The sequence below is a fragment of the Rhinopithecus roxellana genome, chromosome 13, assembly GCF_007565055.1.
Source record: "Rhinopithecus roxellana isolate Shanxi Qingling chromosome 13, ASM756505v1, whole genome shotgun sequence".
In the NCBI taxonomy this organism is placed as follows: Eukaryota; Metazoa; Chordata; class Mammalia; order Primates; family Cercopithecidae; genus Rhinopithecus; species Rhinopithecus roxellana.
In genome coordinates, this window is record NC_044561.1 from 134,322,062 (window position 1) to 134,335,564 (window position 13,503).

The following is a 13,503-nucleotide window of genomic DNA, read 5'->3' on the forward strand; positions in this document are numbered from 1 at the left end:
TATTGTATTGTTAAGTTAAATTTGGTCTAAAACTGCCTCCACAATTCATATGAGCATCAAACTGGAAACAGTTCTGAAATCCAGCCATAGAAGAGTAGATGGGCAAATTACGGTACATTTGTACAAGGCAATACTACTCGGCAATCCAAAACACAGCAACACCAAGGAATCTCAAAAACATCATCTACAAGAGTACATACTGCATGACTCCCTCTATGAGATTCTAGAAGACGCAAAACTAGCCTATAATGACAGAGGGCAGATCAGGGGTTGCCTGGGGCTGGGTGGGGGAACTTCCAGCAAACGAGTCACAGGGATTTAAGATTATGGGAATGTTATGCATCACGATTGTGGATGTGGTGCACACGTTTCTGAAAATTTTGCGGACATGGACCTCCCCACCCCCATAGAGAGGTTAGAGAAATTATTCTCATATACAGATGGTACATATCGGATTATTCATCTCTCTTCCTCAACTTGCAAAACTTCTGGGGTGCAAGAGAGATGGGCAGGTGATTGGGGGTAAGAACAATTCTACAGGAATGGGAGAGACCCAGAAAAGATATAAACGGTGCCAGCATCCTATTATTATCAGTTTGTTGTTGTTTTTGAGATGGAATCTCGCTCTGTTGCCCAGGCTGGAGTTCAGTGATGTGATCTTGGCTCACTGCAACCTCCACCTCCTGGATTCAAGCGATCCTCCTCCCTGAGCCTCCCGAGTAGCTGAGATCACACTCAGCTCATTTTTTTGTATTTTTAGTAGAGATGGGGTTTCATCATGTTTGCCAGGCTGGTCTCGAACTCCTGACCTCAAGTGATCTGCCTGCCTCTGCCTCCCAGACGGCAACACTAAGGTTGCAGAGCTCAGGAGTCAGTCCTGCGCCCCCGCCTCCTCCCTCATGAGGTTCCCCTGACCCCCCAGGGCCTCAGCTTCCGTATCTGCACACCTGGGAGAGAAAGACACCATCAGGGAGGGCAAATCATACCTGGGAAGGGCCCGACTCCAGCAGTTTCAGCAGTGGCTGAGAGATTATGGTTATTTTTGCCATCATTACAATGGAATGTCCACTCCCCCTAGCCAATTCTACAATACTCTAACACCAGTGTCCAGCTGCTCCACGTGGATGCATTGGGAAGAGAGCACAGGCTTCTTGGCTTAGCTCTGGTCACCAGGAGGGGGCAGGGAGGGACACCTGCCAAGAGGATGGCGGAGGGAGCCCACAACTCAGGAATGCAGGGGCAGGACGTGGGACAAAGGGCTGCCTCCACCCACCAGTGGAAGCCTGACCCTGAGCCTAAAGAAACTGGCCACCAATGTGCTGACCCTAGGGCCTGAGGACAGGTCCCCGAGTGGACCTCTCAAAGAGAGAGTCCCACATTCCAGGGCACGGGGGAACTCTGGCCATCTGGCAGCTGGAGAGGAGAAGGGTACAGCTGAGACCCATGAGGCTTCCCAAAAAGAGGTGCCAGGAATGAGAAGCCACCAGTGCTCACAGACACCTGGTTGCCAATCTTGCCAGGGCAAAAAGGCAAGTGAAGGAAATCCTCTCTTCATGGGGCGCTCTGCCTTGCAGTGTTGAGATCCCCGTGGGAAAGATGGCTTCCGCTCATCTGGAATGAGCAGGGAGAACTCCATCAGGCCCAGCTCTGGCTCCAAGCTGGGCAGCAGGCCAGCCCCAGGCTCCACCACCCCCACTGGCAGAGGAGGGCCCTCAGGAGACAAGAGAACATGATACATGCCCTGCTGGAATTTGTTGAGCCTGCCAAGATTTGCAGCTCCTCCTCTGAGATCAGGTCCTGCCCTGATCAAAAGAAAAGTAGATAGATGAGAATACTATCAATAGGCCAGAGTCACCCAGCTGGCCTCGGATGCAGGTGGTACGTGTTCTGGCTTCTCACAAACCTAAGGAACTCCAAATCCAGGTTGACATTGTGGCACACCACCACCTGCTTCAGGGGTATGCAGGGCACAAACAAGGAGGAGCTATTGGCACAGCATTCAGTTCCAGCAAGTTCTGACTTCTGCTAAAATTGGTTAATTGGTTGCTTTGCATGATTCGGGGCACACAGGCCTTTCTGTCCAGAGTTCACTCACTTGCACACCCAGAGAAATGGACTCGGCTTGCTTTTTCCTAACGTTTGCCTCTGCAGAATTAGCAGTGGACGTGTGAACTGGGGCTTCTGGCCCTGTCATGTGAGGAAGACAGGCAGGGAGCACTGGGCAATGAGTCAGCAGGCCTGCTGGGGAGCTTGGGCATATGTGTTTTCCTTTCTCGGCCTCAGTCTTCTCCTCTTTAAAATGGGGTACAATCATCTCCTGTGGTTGATGTCATAATATCCCATGAACGTAGTCTTTTTTTTTTTGGACAGTCTCACTCTGTTACCCAGGCTGTAGTGCAGTGAGGCAATCTCAGCTCACTGCAACCTCTGCCTCCCTGCCTGCCTCAGCCTCCTGAGTTAGCTGGGATTACAGGCATCAGCCACTATGCCCAGCTAATTTTTGTATTTTTAGTAGAGACGGGGTTTCACCATGTTGGCCAGGCTGGTCTTGAACTCTTGACCTCATGTGATCACCTGCCTTGGCCTCCCAAAGTGCTAGGATTACAGGCATGAGCCACCATGCCCAGCCACACAAACTTAGTCTTAAACAACAGACGCTGATTATCTGCTGGTTATGGAGGTCAGAGGTCTGAGATGGCGCTCTCTACATGTGCTAACGTCACGATGTCTGCCATGCTGGGGTCAAGCCAAGTTCTGCTGAAAAGCCAGTGCTCACGGTCTGCCAGAGCCCAGGATGGGGCTGTGTGGTTAGCAGGAGGGTGAGTGATCAATCATCGTCACTCCTGGCCAGGGTGTTCTGGGAGGAAAGGGGGGCTTTGTTCAAGTGGAAGCCAGAAGTATTCCCAAGGCTGGCCTTTGAGGAGTACCCACTGTGACCCCCAAATCCTCACCACACTTCAGAGATGCTTCCTGGGGCCAGGACTGGGGGAAGGCTGCTTCACTTCATCTGGGCCATGCACCACTGCTGTGGGCCTGCCCTGTGCCCAGTCCCGTGTTGGACTCAGGGCCTAAGTTTTCAGTGTGTGACCCGCCCTTGGTGTGTCCTGTCTGCTGTGCTAGGGAGACAGACATGCACACATACTCGGTCAAACACTGTGGAGCAAAACCAAGACAGGTCACTCCAAAGACAGAGTGAAGAGGGGGTTTCTGAGAAAGCTGTCCAGGGTAACTGGGTTTTGAAGGTTCACCAGGCAGATGAGAATGTGGAATTCCAGCCAAGGGAAAAAACGTATACAAACACATCAAGGAATCAAACAAAGTGTCCGTGTGGTAGGGGAGTGTTTGGGACTATAAGCAATTTAGTATTACTTGGGGGTGAAATCACAGAGGTGGACACGGGGGTGGGAGATGAAGCCAGAGGTAGGCCGGGGTGGGTTAAGGGGTCTGGCCTTCGAACTGCAGGCACTGGGGATTTTCAGCTGTGGAGAGACAAGGTCCGCTGTGCATTTGAGAGCATGAGTGGATGGGGAAGAGCAGGGGTTGGGGAGGACACCAGCTGAGCACAGAATCAGATGCCCATGCTGAGATGTTGCCAGAGGACACAGAGGAGGCGCCTTTCCACCCTGAAAGGATGCCTGCCCAGTACAACACACAGGACACCAGAACCCACACACCACAACTCTGGACAGCTGAGACATGGTGGGTCACTCCAAAGTCCCAGCCGTGAGCTTCTTTGATGGAGGATAGGGCTACTGTCCCCACGCTGCCAGTCTCAGAGACGAGAGTTCTTGTCTTTCTCATAGTCAGCAATTCCAGCATTTGGGAGTCACTCCTTTGACTATAACCCTGCTCACTCACCCGCAGTGATGAGGGGAGAGCTGGGTTTGGCAGAAGTGACCTGGAACCAAGTTCCAGGCTGCTGGCTACCATGCACCCAGGAAAGAGCTGAATCTCTTTGTTTCTGCCTCTGTAAACGTGGGTATCTGGCTCCTTTACTGTGGAAATACTGCTGGGCGAGGTCCCCCAACCCATATGGAGAAGGAACTCAGAGAGGTCCCCACTCCCACTTCTCTTTCAGGTGAATATGACTGTGTCTTCTGCGATCAGCGTGGGGACAGCAGCGGGCATTAAAGCACTGAGGTGGGTGCCAACACCTACTCCATCAGGCCGGTCTTTTTCCTCATCTCCCACCCTGTTCCCTCCTGCAAGGGGCTCTTCCTGGCCAGTGAGGTGAAGTCCAGAGGAGAGGGGTGGGGAGGCTTACCCTGTCCTACCTGCCTTCACTGTAGAGCAGGGCAGTCAGGGCCAGTCCATGTGACAGGTTCTGGCCCATGTGACAGGTTCTGGCCCAGAGCCAGGCAGCCTTTCTCACCGGGTCCCCCTGGGTGGGCTCCTGGAGGCGGGGATGGCATCTTCAAGGAGAGGACTGGAGGTGAGGCTTGTGGAGGGGAAGGCGGACCTGGGGCAGGAGGGAGGGATTTCAGAAGCTTCTGGGAGGTGGACTGCAGGGAATGTGGGATCTCCCCAGAGAGCCAGACATCCCCCTCAGGAGCTGGGCTGCTGCGGGGGAGATTGGTGAATGCCTTGGCCATGATCCAACAGGGCAGAGCTTTGGTTTTAGTGTAAACCTGAATCTCCCTCTGCTTTTGCATGGGGTGTGGAAATGGTAACTGGGGCTCTTCTGGGAAATAAGAGGATAGACCCCACATTTCCAAGGGTCCAAAAAACTCCACCTCCCTCACACGTACAGAGAAGGTACAGCTTCTCTCCTTTGCCTGTAATTCTCTGTCTCCTGAGCCCCTCCCACTGGGCAATGGGCACAAAACGAGGACAGGCCAGTGACATAAGACTCCAGATCCTAGCCTCCTCCACTGCCATCTCTCCAGTTTCTGGGTGCTTGAGGGGACGATGTGGCTTATGTGGCCGCCTGGTGACGGGGTTCTCAGGGCCTCCAGCCCGAGTCTCTGCCTCCTCATCCTCCAGCCTGCTGTACCCTGGAGGACCCGTGTCCAGCTGCCCTGGCTCCCACTGGCATTGGCAGGTGGGGGGCTGGCAACAGGTCTCCTGTGGACCCAGCCTGGCCTCAACTTGCCCTAGAACCTGGACCCTCAATCCGCTCCCCCTGTTCCCATGCCCCTTCAGGCTGGCCCAACAGTCTCCCAGCCACTTCTGGGTCCCAGGAATGCCAAGCCCCTGGCCTCCGGCTCTCTGACCACATGGACCACGTTCCACATGCTGGTGCTGGAGCAGCCCGTGAGGCCATCTCCCTCTGGGAAGCAGAATTCTGACATGGACCCAAAAGCTTTGTGGCTCTCTGTCGAGCTGATGGTCCAAGAAGCATCTCGATTTTAAAACAATAATGGCACCGGATGGGCAGAGCTGAAGAAACGTTACGTTACCGGGACATGTGAGGGTGGGCCCAGCAGCTGGAAGACCCCTGGACCCAGGGCAGTCTTCCCGTGGGGCCATGGGCAGCCCTCTCCCTCTCTCCCTCAACATGGTCTCCGTGAGCCCCTGCCTTTCTTCTTCTCCGAGCTGCTTTCTCTGCTTTTCCAGGCACCCTGTCATCGGCCAGAACTCCTGGGCTCAACTCTCTCCTCAGTTCAAATGAACAGCTCCTCGTGAACGAGAATCTTGTTTCTCATTTCCATTTCCCAAGCTGGCCCAGTGTGGGTGAAGCATCCACACGGTCAAGTCATCAGGGTCGGACACGGTCATGAAAGTACACACAAAGGTGTCCACCAAGTGGTGCACAGGGCCTGAAACTCAGCCCGGCCTGACTTACCTAGCCAGGCTACCTGATGTGGGCCGGTTGCTGCTGGGAAGGGCTTCTCTCAAGTGCACACAGGCACAGTGGCGGCTGATGACAAATGGCTCCACTCCTTCCTGCCTTCATGCCTTTTGTAAGGTGACATTTCAGCTCATCGGAAGGTGGGAGCTACTTCCCCATCCTGCAATCTGGTAGATGGCCTTATGATTTGTTTTGGCCGATACAGTGAGGCACAAGTGATACCAGTTCTGAGGCTAGGCCTTACGTGCACTTCTGCCCTTCTGGAGACCTGCACTACAGAATGAGAGACCACATGGAGCCAAGAGCAGCTGTCCCCGCTGAGGTCTCAGAAATGTGAGTGAGCCCAGCTAATACAGTTGAGCCATGTTGCCAACCCTTAGTGACCTCAGACTCACAAACGACCTCATCTCAGACCAGCAGAACCACTCAGTGGGCCTGGAGGCTCATGAAAAATAATAAATGGTTGTTTTTTCAGCTATTACATTTGGGGGAGTTTTGTTATACAGCAATAGGTAACTGATATTGACATCCCAAAGACTATCTCTGAGTGTCACAAACTAAAAATATGACTGCATAAGCAGTTATCAAATAAGCGGGGTCTCACTGAGACTCAAATAGAGACCCCTAACTGTGGCTATGACCTCTCCAGAGAAGAGTCATAGTGATTAAGATGCACAGGCAGAGTCTGAAGACAAGGTTCACTGTATAGCAGCCAGTCTCCAAAGATGGCCACAGGGAATCACGCCTCTTGGTGTTTCCACCCTTGTTTAGTACCCTCCCACACGGAATCTGGACTGGCCCTAACCCTCACATTAACCAATAGAATGCAGTGAAGTGCCACTGTGCCAGTTCCAGGCCTAAGCCTTAACAAGACCCAGCAGCTTTGGCCCTTGCATTCTCAGAATACTGCTGCCACCTAAGAAGTGTGACCATCTTGATGGAGAGAGCCCATCCAGAAGGCATTGAGGGTGCAGACAGGTGAGTGAAAAGTCATCTTGGACATTCTGCCACCATCTGATGGCAATTGCATGAGAGACCACAAGCAGAAGAACTGCCCAGCTGAGCCCAGCCAACCCACAGAACTCTGAGAAATAACAACAAAGTGTTGTTCCAAGGCATGAGGTTGTGGGGTGGTTTGTTATGCAGCAGTATGTAGCTGGCGTACTCTACCTGCCAGTGAAGTGTTCTTGTGCAAGTCATTTGCATGAACTCTACTGCACTTTGCAAATGGGGGTGATTCTCATTAATCTAGGCCAGGAAGGTCTACCGCCTCACCCTGGGTATCACGAAGAGCAGCTTCAGAATGATACTTTAGTTCCCTCTTACAAAGCCATAAACGTTTCAAAAATGTGGGGTTCAGTCTCAGAGAACCCAGTAATGTATCTTCCAAAACACATTGGAGAAAGTCCCTCCCCTTCTGAAGGGTCCTGGGCAACTCCTCATCTCTGGACCTTTCCAGGTCTGCCCTGCCCACCAGTCAGCCTCTTCTCTCATCCCCCACTGGCCCCTTCCCCAGTTTGTACAATTGGTAAAGTATGATTTGGTGTTCTAGCCATAGCTCAAATACTGCCTCCTCTGACACCTTCCCTATTCTCTGGGCAGGCTAGGGTGCTCTTCCTGTGTTCCCACAACCACAGCATCATGCACTACAGCTGTCACTGTCCTGTATTACTGTCTCCCTAATGATGACCCTTTCCCTAATTATGACCCCAGAGAGCCAAGACCAGCTCCTTCCACTGTGTGGCACTGAGTGGAGGGATAGGTGCAGAGCGAAGATCAATAAATATTCGTGGTTGAATGAGGCCGAGGCCAGGGCTGCCTTCAGGGGAGCAGCATCTCCTAGGGAGACAGCCCCACCCCCAAACAGGGACACAGGTGGCAAGGCTGGGCTGGGGATGAGTGAATGTGGACAGTACGGGTCTGAAAGTGCCTGAGAGGAGAGGAGGCGGCTGTGAGGGGCTGGAGAGCCCTGAGGACAAGTAGAACTTAGGCCTGTCTCCGAAGGTGTGTGGGATTGCTTTCTGTTGCATTCAGATGTTTCTGTTAATTTTGGTCATCTGCAAAGCAGCCCATTAGGTTGTACCTGCGGTGCCTAAAAGGGAGAGGAAATCCGGCAGTTTTCTAGGTTATGTCCAATCCAGATGACTGGCTTGAACAATTCTAGGGCTCTTCCCACCACCAACACTCCCAACACACCCCAGTGCACTGCAGCACACACACAGGCACTCCCTCACTCTTTCTGCTATGCATTCTGGCTGCATTGAGTCACTGCAGCATCTCACTGGCTGCCCTCAAAAGGACCTATGAGGTCACCAGGAAGCGGGGCTGCTGCAGGACCCCAAAGCTTGGAAACAGACATGAGAACTGAGCAGTAAGCAGCAGGGGCCAGGCCTGCTTCCATGGCCTAGCCAGAAAATGTACACCCTGAATTCTCTCCAAATTACTGCTCTGGAGCAAGCAAGGTGAAAACCATGTTGACAGCCAAGGATGTAACTCCCAGAATGAGCCGACAGATTGAGTTGACTTCTGGTAACATAGTGACCAGATACCCTAAAATGCCATCGGCTACCTGATTGCAAGTAAATGTCTACAGACATAACATTATTGCACTGCCAACATCACAAGAAAGCCCTCCTTCCAAAAAAGAAACAATAAATAAAGCAAATTATCTGGAACCAGAAATGAGCAAGGAGCATTTACCTTAGATAATGCAAAATGCAGAGTGGTGGGTGGCAGAAGTGAACCTAAGATACCTACACCCATGTGAGACCCTCAAAGGAGGCTACCCATCCCCGCCAAGGAGAGGGTGGTTCCAACAAATCTGCCTGCCAGCACAGGGATCCCTCTGGGAAATCTGGGTGTCCACTTCAGAGCTCCAGGTGGAAACATTTAATAACAATAATAATGTCCCTGGATAATTTGCAACCATTTGCTCTCCTGCAGTGCTGAAGTTAAATTTACAACTATCTTCATAAACAGGAAAATCCCAACTCAAGAAATTAAATTAAACTGGTTCTGGTCAGTGAAAAACTGGTAGAAGCAAACAAAAATTCTTTCTGGAGGAAAGCATCCCAATTTAGGCCTTCAGGATTCCTACAGATGAAGCACAACCAAACATGAACTCGCGCGCGCGCACACACACACACACACACACACACACAATGAAATCCAAAGAGACATGCCACCATAAGGTAAGACTCAATAGAAATAACAAATAGATCTTTAGGCCACTGAGAACTGCTTGAAATAAATGAAGTGCCAGGCACGGTGGCTCCACGCCTGTAATCCCAGCACTTTGGGACGATGACAATGTGGGCAGATTGCTTGAACCCAGGAGACCACGACCAGCCTGGGCAACACGGCGAAACCCCATCTCTGCAAAAATATACAAAATTTAGTGGATGTGGTGGGCATGTCTGTAGTCCCAGCAACTCGAAAGGCTGAGGTAGGAGGATCACTTGAGCTTAGGAGATTTAGCCGGCAGTGAGCTATGATAGCGCCATGACACTAAAGCCTAGGAGACAGAGTAAGACCCTATCAGGGAAGGGAAGTGGAAGAGATGGGAGAGGAGGGGAGGAAGGGGAGGGAAGGGAGGGATGACTGGAAGGAAGGAAGGAATAGATGAAGTCTATTTATCTATCTTTTCCTTTTTGATAGTCTTCCTTATTTCATCTAAGGAATTCCAGCTAAATCTGCCTGCAGATTAAGGAAGATTTATGGAATAAGGAAGGTGATCAAAAAGGAAAAAGGGTCTATTGAAAAAAAAAAAAAAAGAGGCCAGATTTGAAAAATAACCAAATACACTTTTACAAATGAAAAAATACAAACGTTGAAAATATGAATTAAACAGCTGAAGAGAAAATCAGCAAATTGGAGCATAGATATGAAAAAATGTCTTAGGATGCAACATAGAAAGATAAGAGAGAAAATATGAAAGGTTCCCGGAAGCTGGGGGTAGAGAATAAGTGAGTCTAATGTGCATCTAATCAGAATTCCTAGAATTCCAGATCCCTGGATGAGGCGGTACTAAGTGGGGGCAGTGGGTGGGGGTGCAGTGCAGGACCGTTCCAGGCAGAGGGAACAGCATGTGCAAGGCCCTGAGGAAGCTAACCAAAGCCAGTCTGCTAGAGCTCTTTCTCTGTGCTGCCTTATGCAGGGCAATGCTGGGGCACAGACAGGGCTTAAACTCCATCCCTGCCCAAGCACTAGGCAGTCTGGTGGGGAGCCAGCCACAATGAGGTGGACAGCCATGCTACTGCCTGGCCAACTCCATTTCCCCTTTGACTGCTAACTATACCTCTTCTCCCCAACTCCCAGGCCACATAGCCCAGGGTAGAGCTAGCCCCAGTCCTTCATGCTTCAGGGAGGGACATGTGACCTTGCCCAGGTCAACCACAGCCAGTGAGGTCCGGTTCCGAAACTTGTTAGAATCACTGGGCAGAGGAAATCTCTGGCTCATCCAGGGTTGCTGACGGGAGAAAGCTGGTCTGCAACCACCATGAGATGGAACCAACATAAAGAAAGGCCCCCCCTTTGAGCCCTGGATCCAAGTTTCTTGAAGATACTATGGATATAATTACAAAAGTTAGTACATTTCCTTTTCTGTTTGAGCTAGTCTGAGCTGTTTTTTTCTGTTACGTATATAACTCCTTGCTCTGTCCATGAAACAGGAAAATCCCAAAGGCTGGAGACCCCACGCGAGGACTTGGCCCAGCCTAGGGGTCAGTGAGGCTTCTTATGGGAGTTGATAGCCAGGGTGGGTCTTGATAGTTGCACCAGAATTAGCTAGAGGGAAGAGGTGTGCCCGGGCAGGCTGGTGCAGGTGCTGGCTGCCTTCCCAGGAGTGAGGGCAGCTCACTGGCTCCTGGGCACAGTCTCTGCCCAGGCAGACTCTGGGCTCCCAGGTCAGCTCTCAGCAGTGGCTTCTGAGAGCCTCAGGGCTTGGCAGGAGCAGAACGCCTAAAGAGGAGACAACTCAGAAGCACTGCGTAAGGGCAGGGTAGGCCAGCTTCCCAAGGGTCTTGTTTCATGAGCCACGTAGGTGTGAGGACCTCCAACCTCAGAATCCACTGAAGTATGTGAGAAGAGCTGTGTCAGGAGGTCACTACCCATCCTGTCCCTCCCTGGCCCCAGCACGGCCAGTGCCATGACCACACCTAGGTTGTGTCACCAGGCAAGTGCAATGGGCAGGGCACAAATCTAGTAGGCTTAAGAGTATGCTTTCAGCTCTGCAATAAAGTTTCAGCTCGATGCCAGCTGACTTGGCACCCACCCACATTCAGTCTCTTGCAGATCAACTGATCAGGGGGCTGCACGGGTCTCTGTGCCCTGTGCCTGTGTCACTACCAGCCCAGGCTCCCATGTCCAGCTTAAATGCCCTCTCCTCCAAGAAGCAGCCTTCTCTGACCGCCCAAGGCATAATGTTCCATCCTGCCTCTAACAACCCTTTGAACCCAGAACCCCAGGCTGAAATAGAATGTGGTTACTTGTAGGTATGCTGTATTTTCCTTTGGTTCATCTCTGAAAGACAAGAACATCTGATAGGGTAAGTCCTAGCCAGAAAAATCAGGCCAAGGAAAGAAATAAGGGGCATCAAAATTGGAAAAGAGGAGCTGTCTGTTTGCCAATGATATGATCTTATACCTAGAAAACACTAAAGATTCTCCCAAAAGACTCCTAGCTTTGATAAATAAGTTCAGTAGTCTCAAGTCACAAAACCAATGCATACAAATCAGTAGCACTGGTATACACCAACAATGATCCAGCTGAGAATCAAAACAACTCAATCATCCCCTTTTTCTTTGAGATGGAGTCTCACTCTGTCACCTAGGTTAGAGTGCAATGGCATGATCTCGGCTCACTACAACCTCCGCCTCCTGGTTCAAGTGATTCTCCTGCCTGAGCCTCCCGAGTAGCTGGGATTACAGGCGCCTGCCACCATGCCCAGTTTGTTTTTGTATTTTTAGTAGAGATGGAGTTTTACCAGGTTGGCCCATGCCTGTAATCCCAGTGTTTTGAGAGGTCGAGGTGGATGGATCACCTGAGGTCAGGAGTTCAAACTCAATCCCTTTTACAGTACCTATACACAAAAAATAAAATGCTTAGGAATATACCTAACCAAGGAGGTGAGAGATCTCTACAAAGAGAACTATAAAACAATGCTGAAAGAAATCACAGATGACAACCACACATGAATATATATCCCATGTTCATGGATTAGAACAATCAATATTGTGAAAGTGACCATACTGTCCAAAGCAATCTACAGAGTCACTGCAATTCCAATCAAAATACCAGTATCAACTGGGCACAGTGGCTCACGCCTGTAATCCCAGCACTTTGGGAGGCCTAGGCGGGTGCATCACCCGAGGTCGGGAGTTTGAAACCAGCCTGACCAACATGGATAAACCCTGTCCCTATTAAAAATACAAAATTAGTTGGGTGTGGTGGCACATGCCTGTAATCACAGCTACTCGGGAGGCTGAGGCAGGAGAACCACTTGAACCCAGGAGGCGGAGGTTGCAGTGAGCTGTGATCGTGCCATTGCACTCCAGCCTGGACAACAAGAGCAAAACTCCATCTCAAAAACAACAACAACATCATTCTTCACAGAATTAAAAAAAAAAATCTTAAAATTCATATGGTATCAAAAAAGAACCCAAATAGCCAAAGCCAAAGCAATCCTAAGCAAAAAACAAATCTGGAGGCATCACATTACCCAACCTCAAATTACACTATAAGGCTACAGTAATCAAGACAGTATCAAAGCAGTGTACACTGGTATCAAATACTGATATCAAGGGAGATACACAGACCAACAAAATAGAATAGAGAATCCAGAAATAGAGCAAAATACTTACAGTCAACTGATCTTCCACAAAGTATACAAAAACAAAAACTGGGGAAATGACATCCCATTCAATAAATGATGGTGGGAAAATTGGATAGCCACATGTAGAAGAATGAAACTGGATCCCTATTTCTCACCATATACAAAAATTAACTCATGATGGGTTGAAGACTTAAATCTAAGTACTGAACTCACAAACATTCTAGAAGGAACCCTAGGAAAAACTCTTACTGACATTGGCCTAGGCTAAGAATTTATGATGAAGGCTCCAAAAAAAAAAATGCAACAAAAACAAAAAAAATCAGGACCTAATTAAACTAGAAAGCTTCTACATAGCAGAAATAATCATGAAAGTAAACACACAACTTACAGAATGGGAGAAAATGTTTGTAAACTATGCATTTGACAAAGGACTAATACTCAGCATCTACAAGGAATTCAAATCAGCAAGAATAAAACAAATAATCCTGGACAGGCGCAGTGGCTCACACCTGTAATCCCAGCACTTTGGAAGGCCGAGGCATGCGGGCGACTTAAGGTCAGGAGAGTTCAAGATCAGCTTGGCCAACATGGTGAAACCCCGTCTCTACCAAAACTATACAAAATTACCTGGGTGTGGTGGCAGGTACCTGTAATCCCAGCTACACATGCCTCAGTAGGCTAAGGCATGAGACTCACTTGAATCCGGAAGACAGAGGTTGCAGTGAGCTGAGATTGCGCTGCAGTACTTCAGCCTGGGTGACAGGTGAGACTGTCTAAAAACATATATAAAATAAAATAAAAACCTTTGTAAACATAAACTTACTGACTCTTAACGATCTTGGTGGTATGTTCTGTTTAATCCCTATTAACATACAAGGAA

The 13,503-nt window shown here is 49.9% G+C and overlaps 4 protein-coding genes and 2 gene segments (V, D, J or C); 1 reads left to right on the forward strand and 5 right to left on the reverse strand.

The window, feature by feature from the left end:
* The window catches only part of LOC115892667 (breakpoint cluster region protein-like), a 56,587-nt gene extending 50,915 nt beyond the window's left edge, over positions 1-5,672 (forward strand). The window contains exons 5-6 of the mRNA XM_030914100.1: positions 4,079-4,140; positions 5,557-5,672. Coding sequence (XP_030769960.1) covers positions 4,079-4,131 — 53 coding nt within the window. The 3' untranslated portion in view covers positions 4,132-4,140; positions 5,557-5,672. The remainder of the gene's footprint in view (positions 1-4,078; positions 4,141-5,556) is intronic.
* The window catches only part of LOC104671035, a 724,295-nt gene that overhangs the window by 95,939 nt on the left and 614,853 nt on the right, over positions 1-13,503 (reverse strand).
* Positions 1-13,503, reverse strand: part of LOC104672491 (immunoglobulin lambda-1 light chain-like) — a 605,026-nt gene that overhangs the window by 79,493 nt on the left and 512,030 nt on the right. The window lies entirely within an intron of this gene.
* The window catches only part of LOC104674970 (immunoglobulin lambda-1 light chain-like), a 651,096-nt gene that overhangs the window by 74,131 nt on the left and 563,462 nt on the right, over positions 1-13,503 (reverse strand). The gene's annotated exons all lie outside the window — the stretch shown is intronic.
* The window catches only part of LOC104674967, a 611,567-nt gene that overhangs the window by 68,528 nt on the left and 529,536 nt on the right, over positions 1-13,503 (reverse strand).
* On the reverse strand, positions 2,604-5,598 carry LOC115892665. Its single transcript, XM_030914087.1, has 2 exons — positions 4,275-5,598; positions 2,604-3,116 (listed from the first exon to the last, which is right to left on the reverse strand). The coding sequence occupies exon 1, from the start codon at positions 5,566-5,568 to the stop codon at positions 4,618-4,620; it is 951 nt and encodes a 316-aa protein (XP_030769947.1). The 5' UTR covers positions 5,569-5,598; the 3' UTR covers positions 2,604-3,116; positions 4,275-4,617.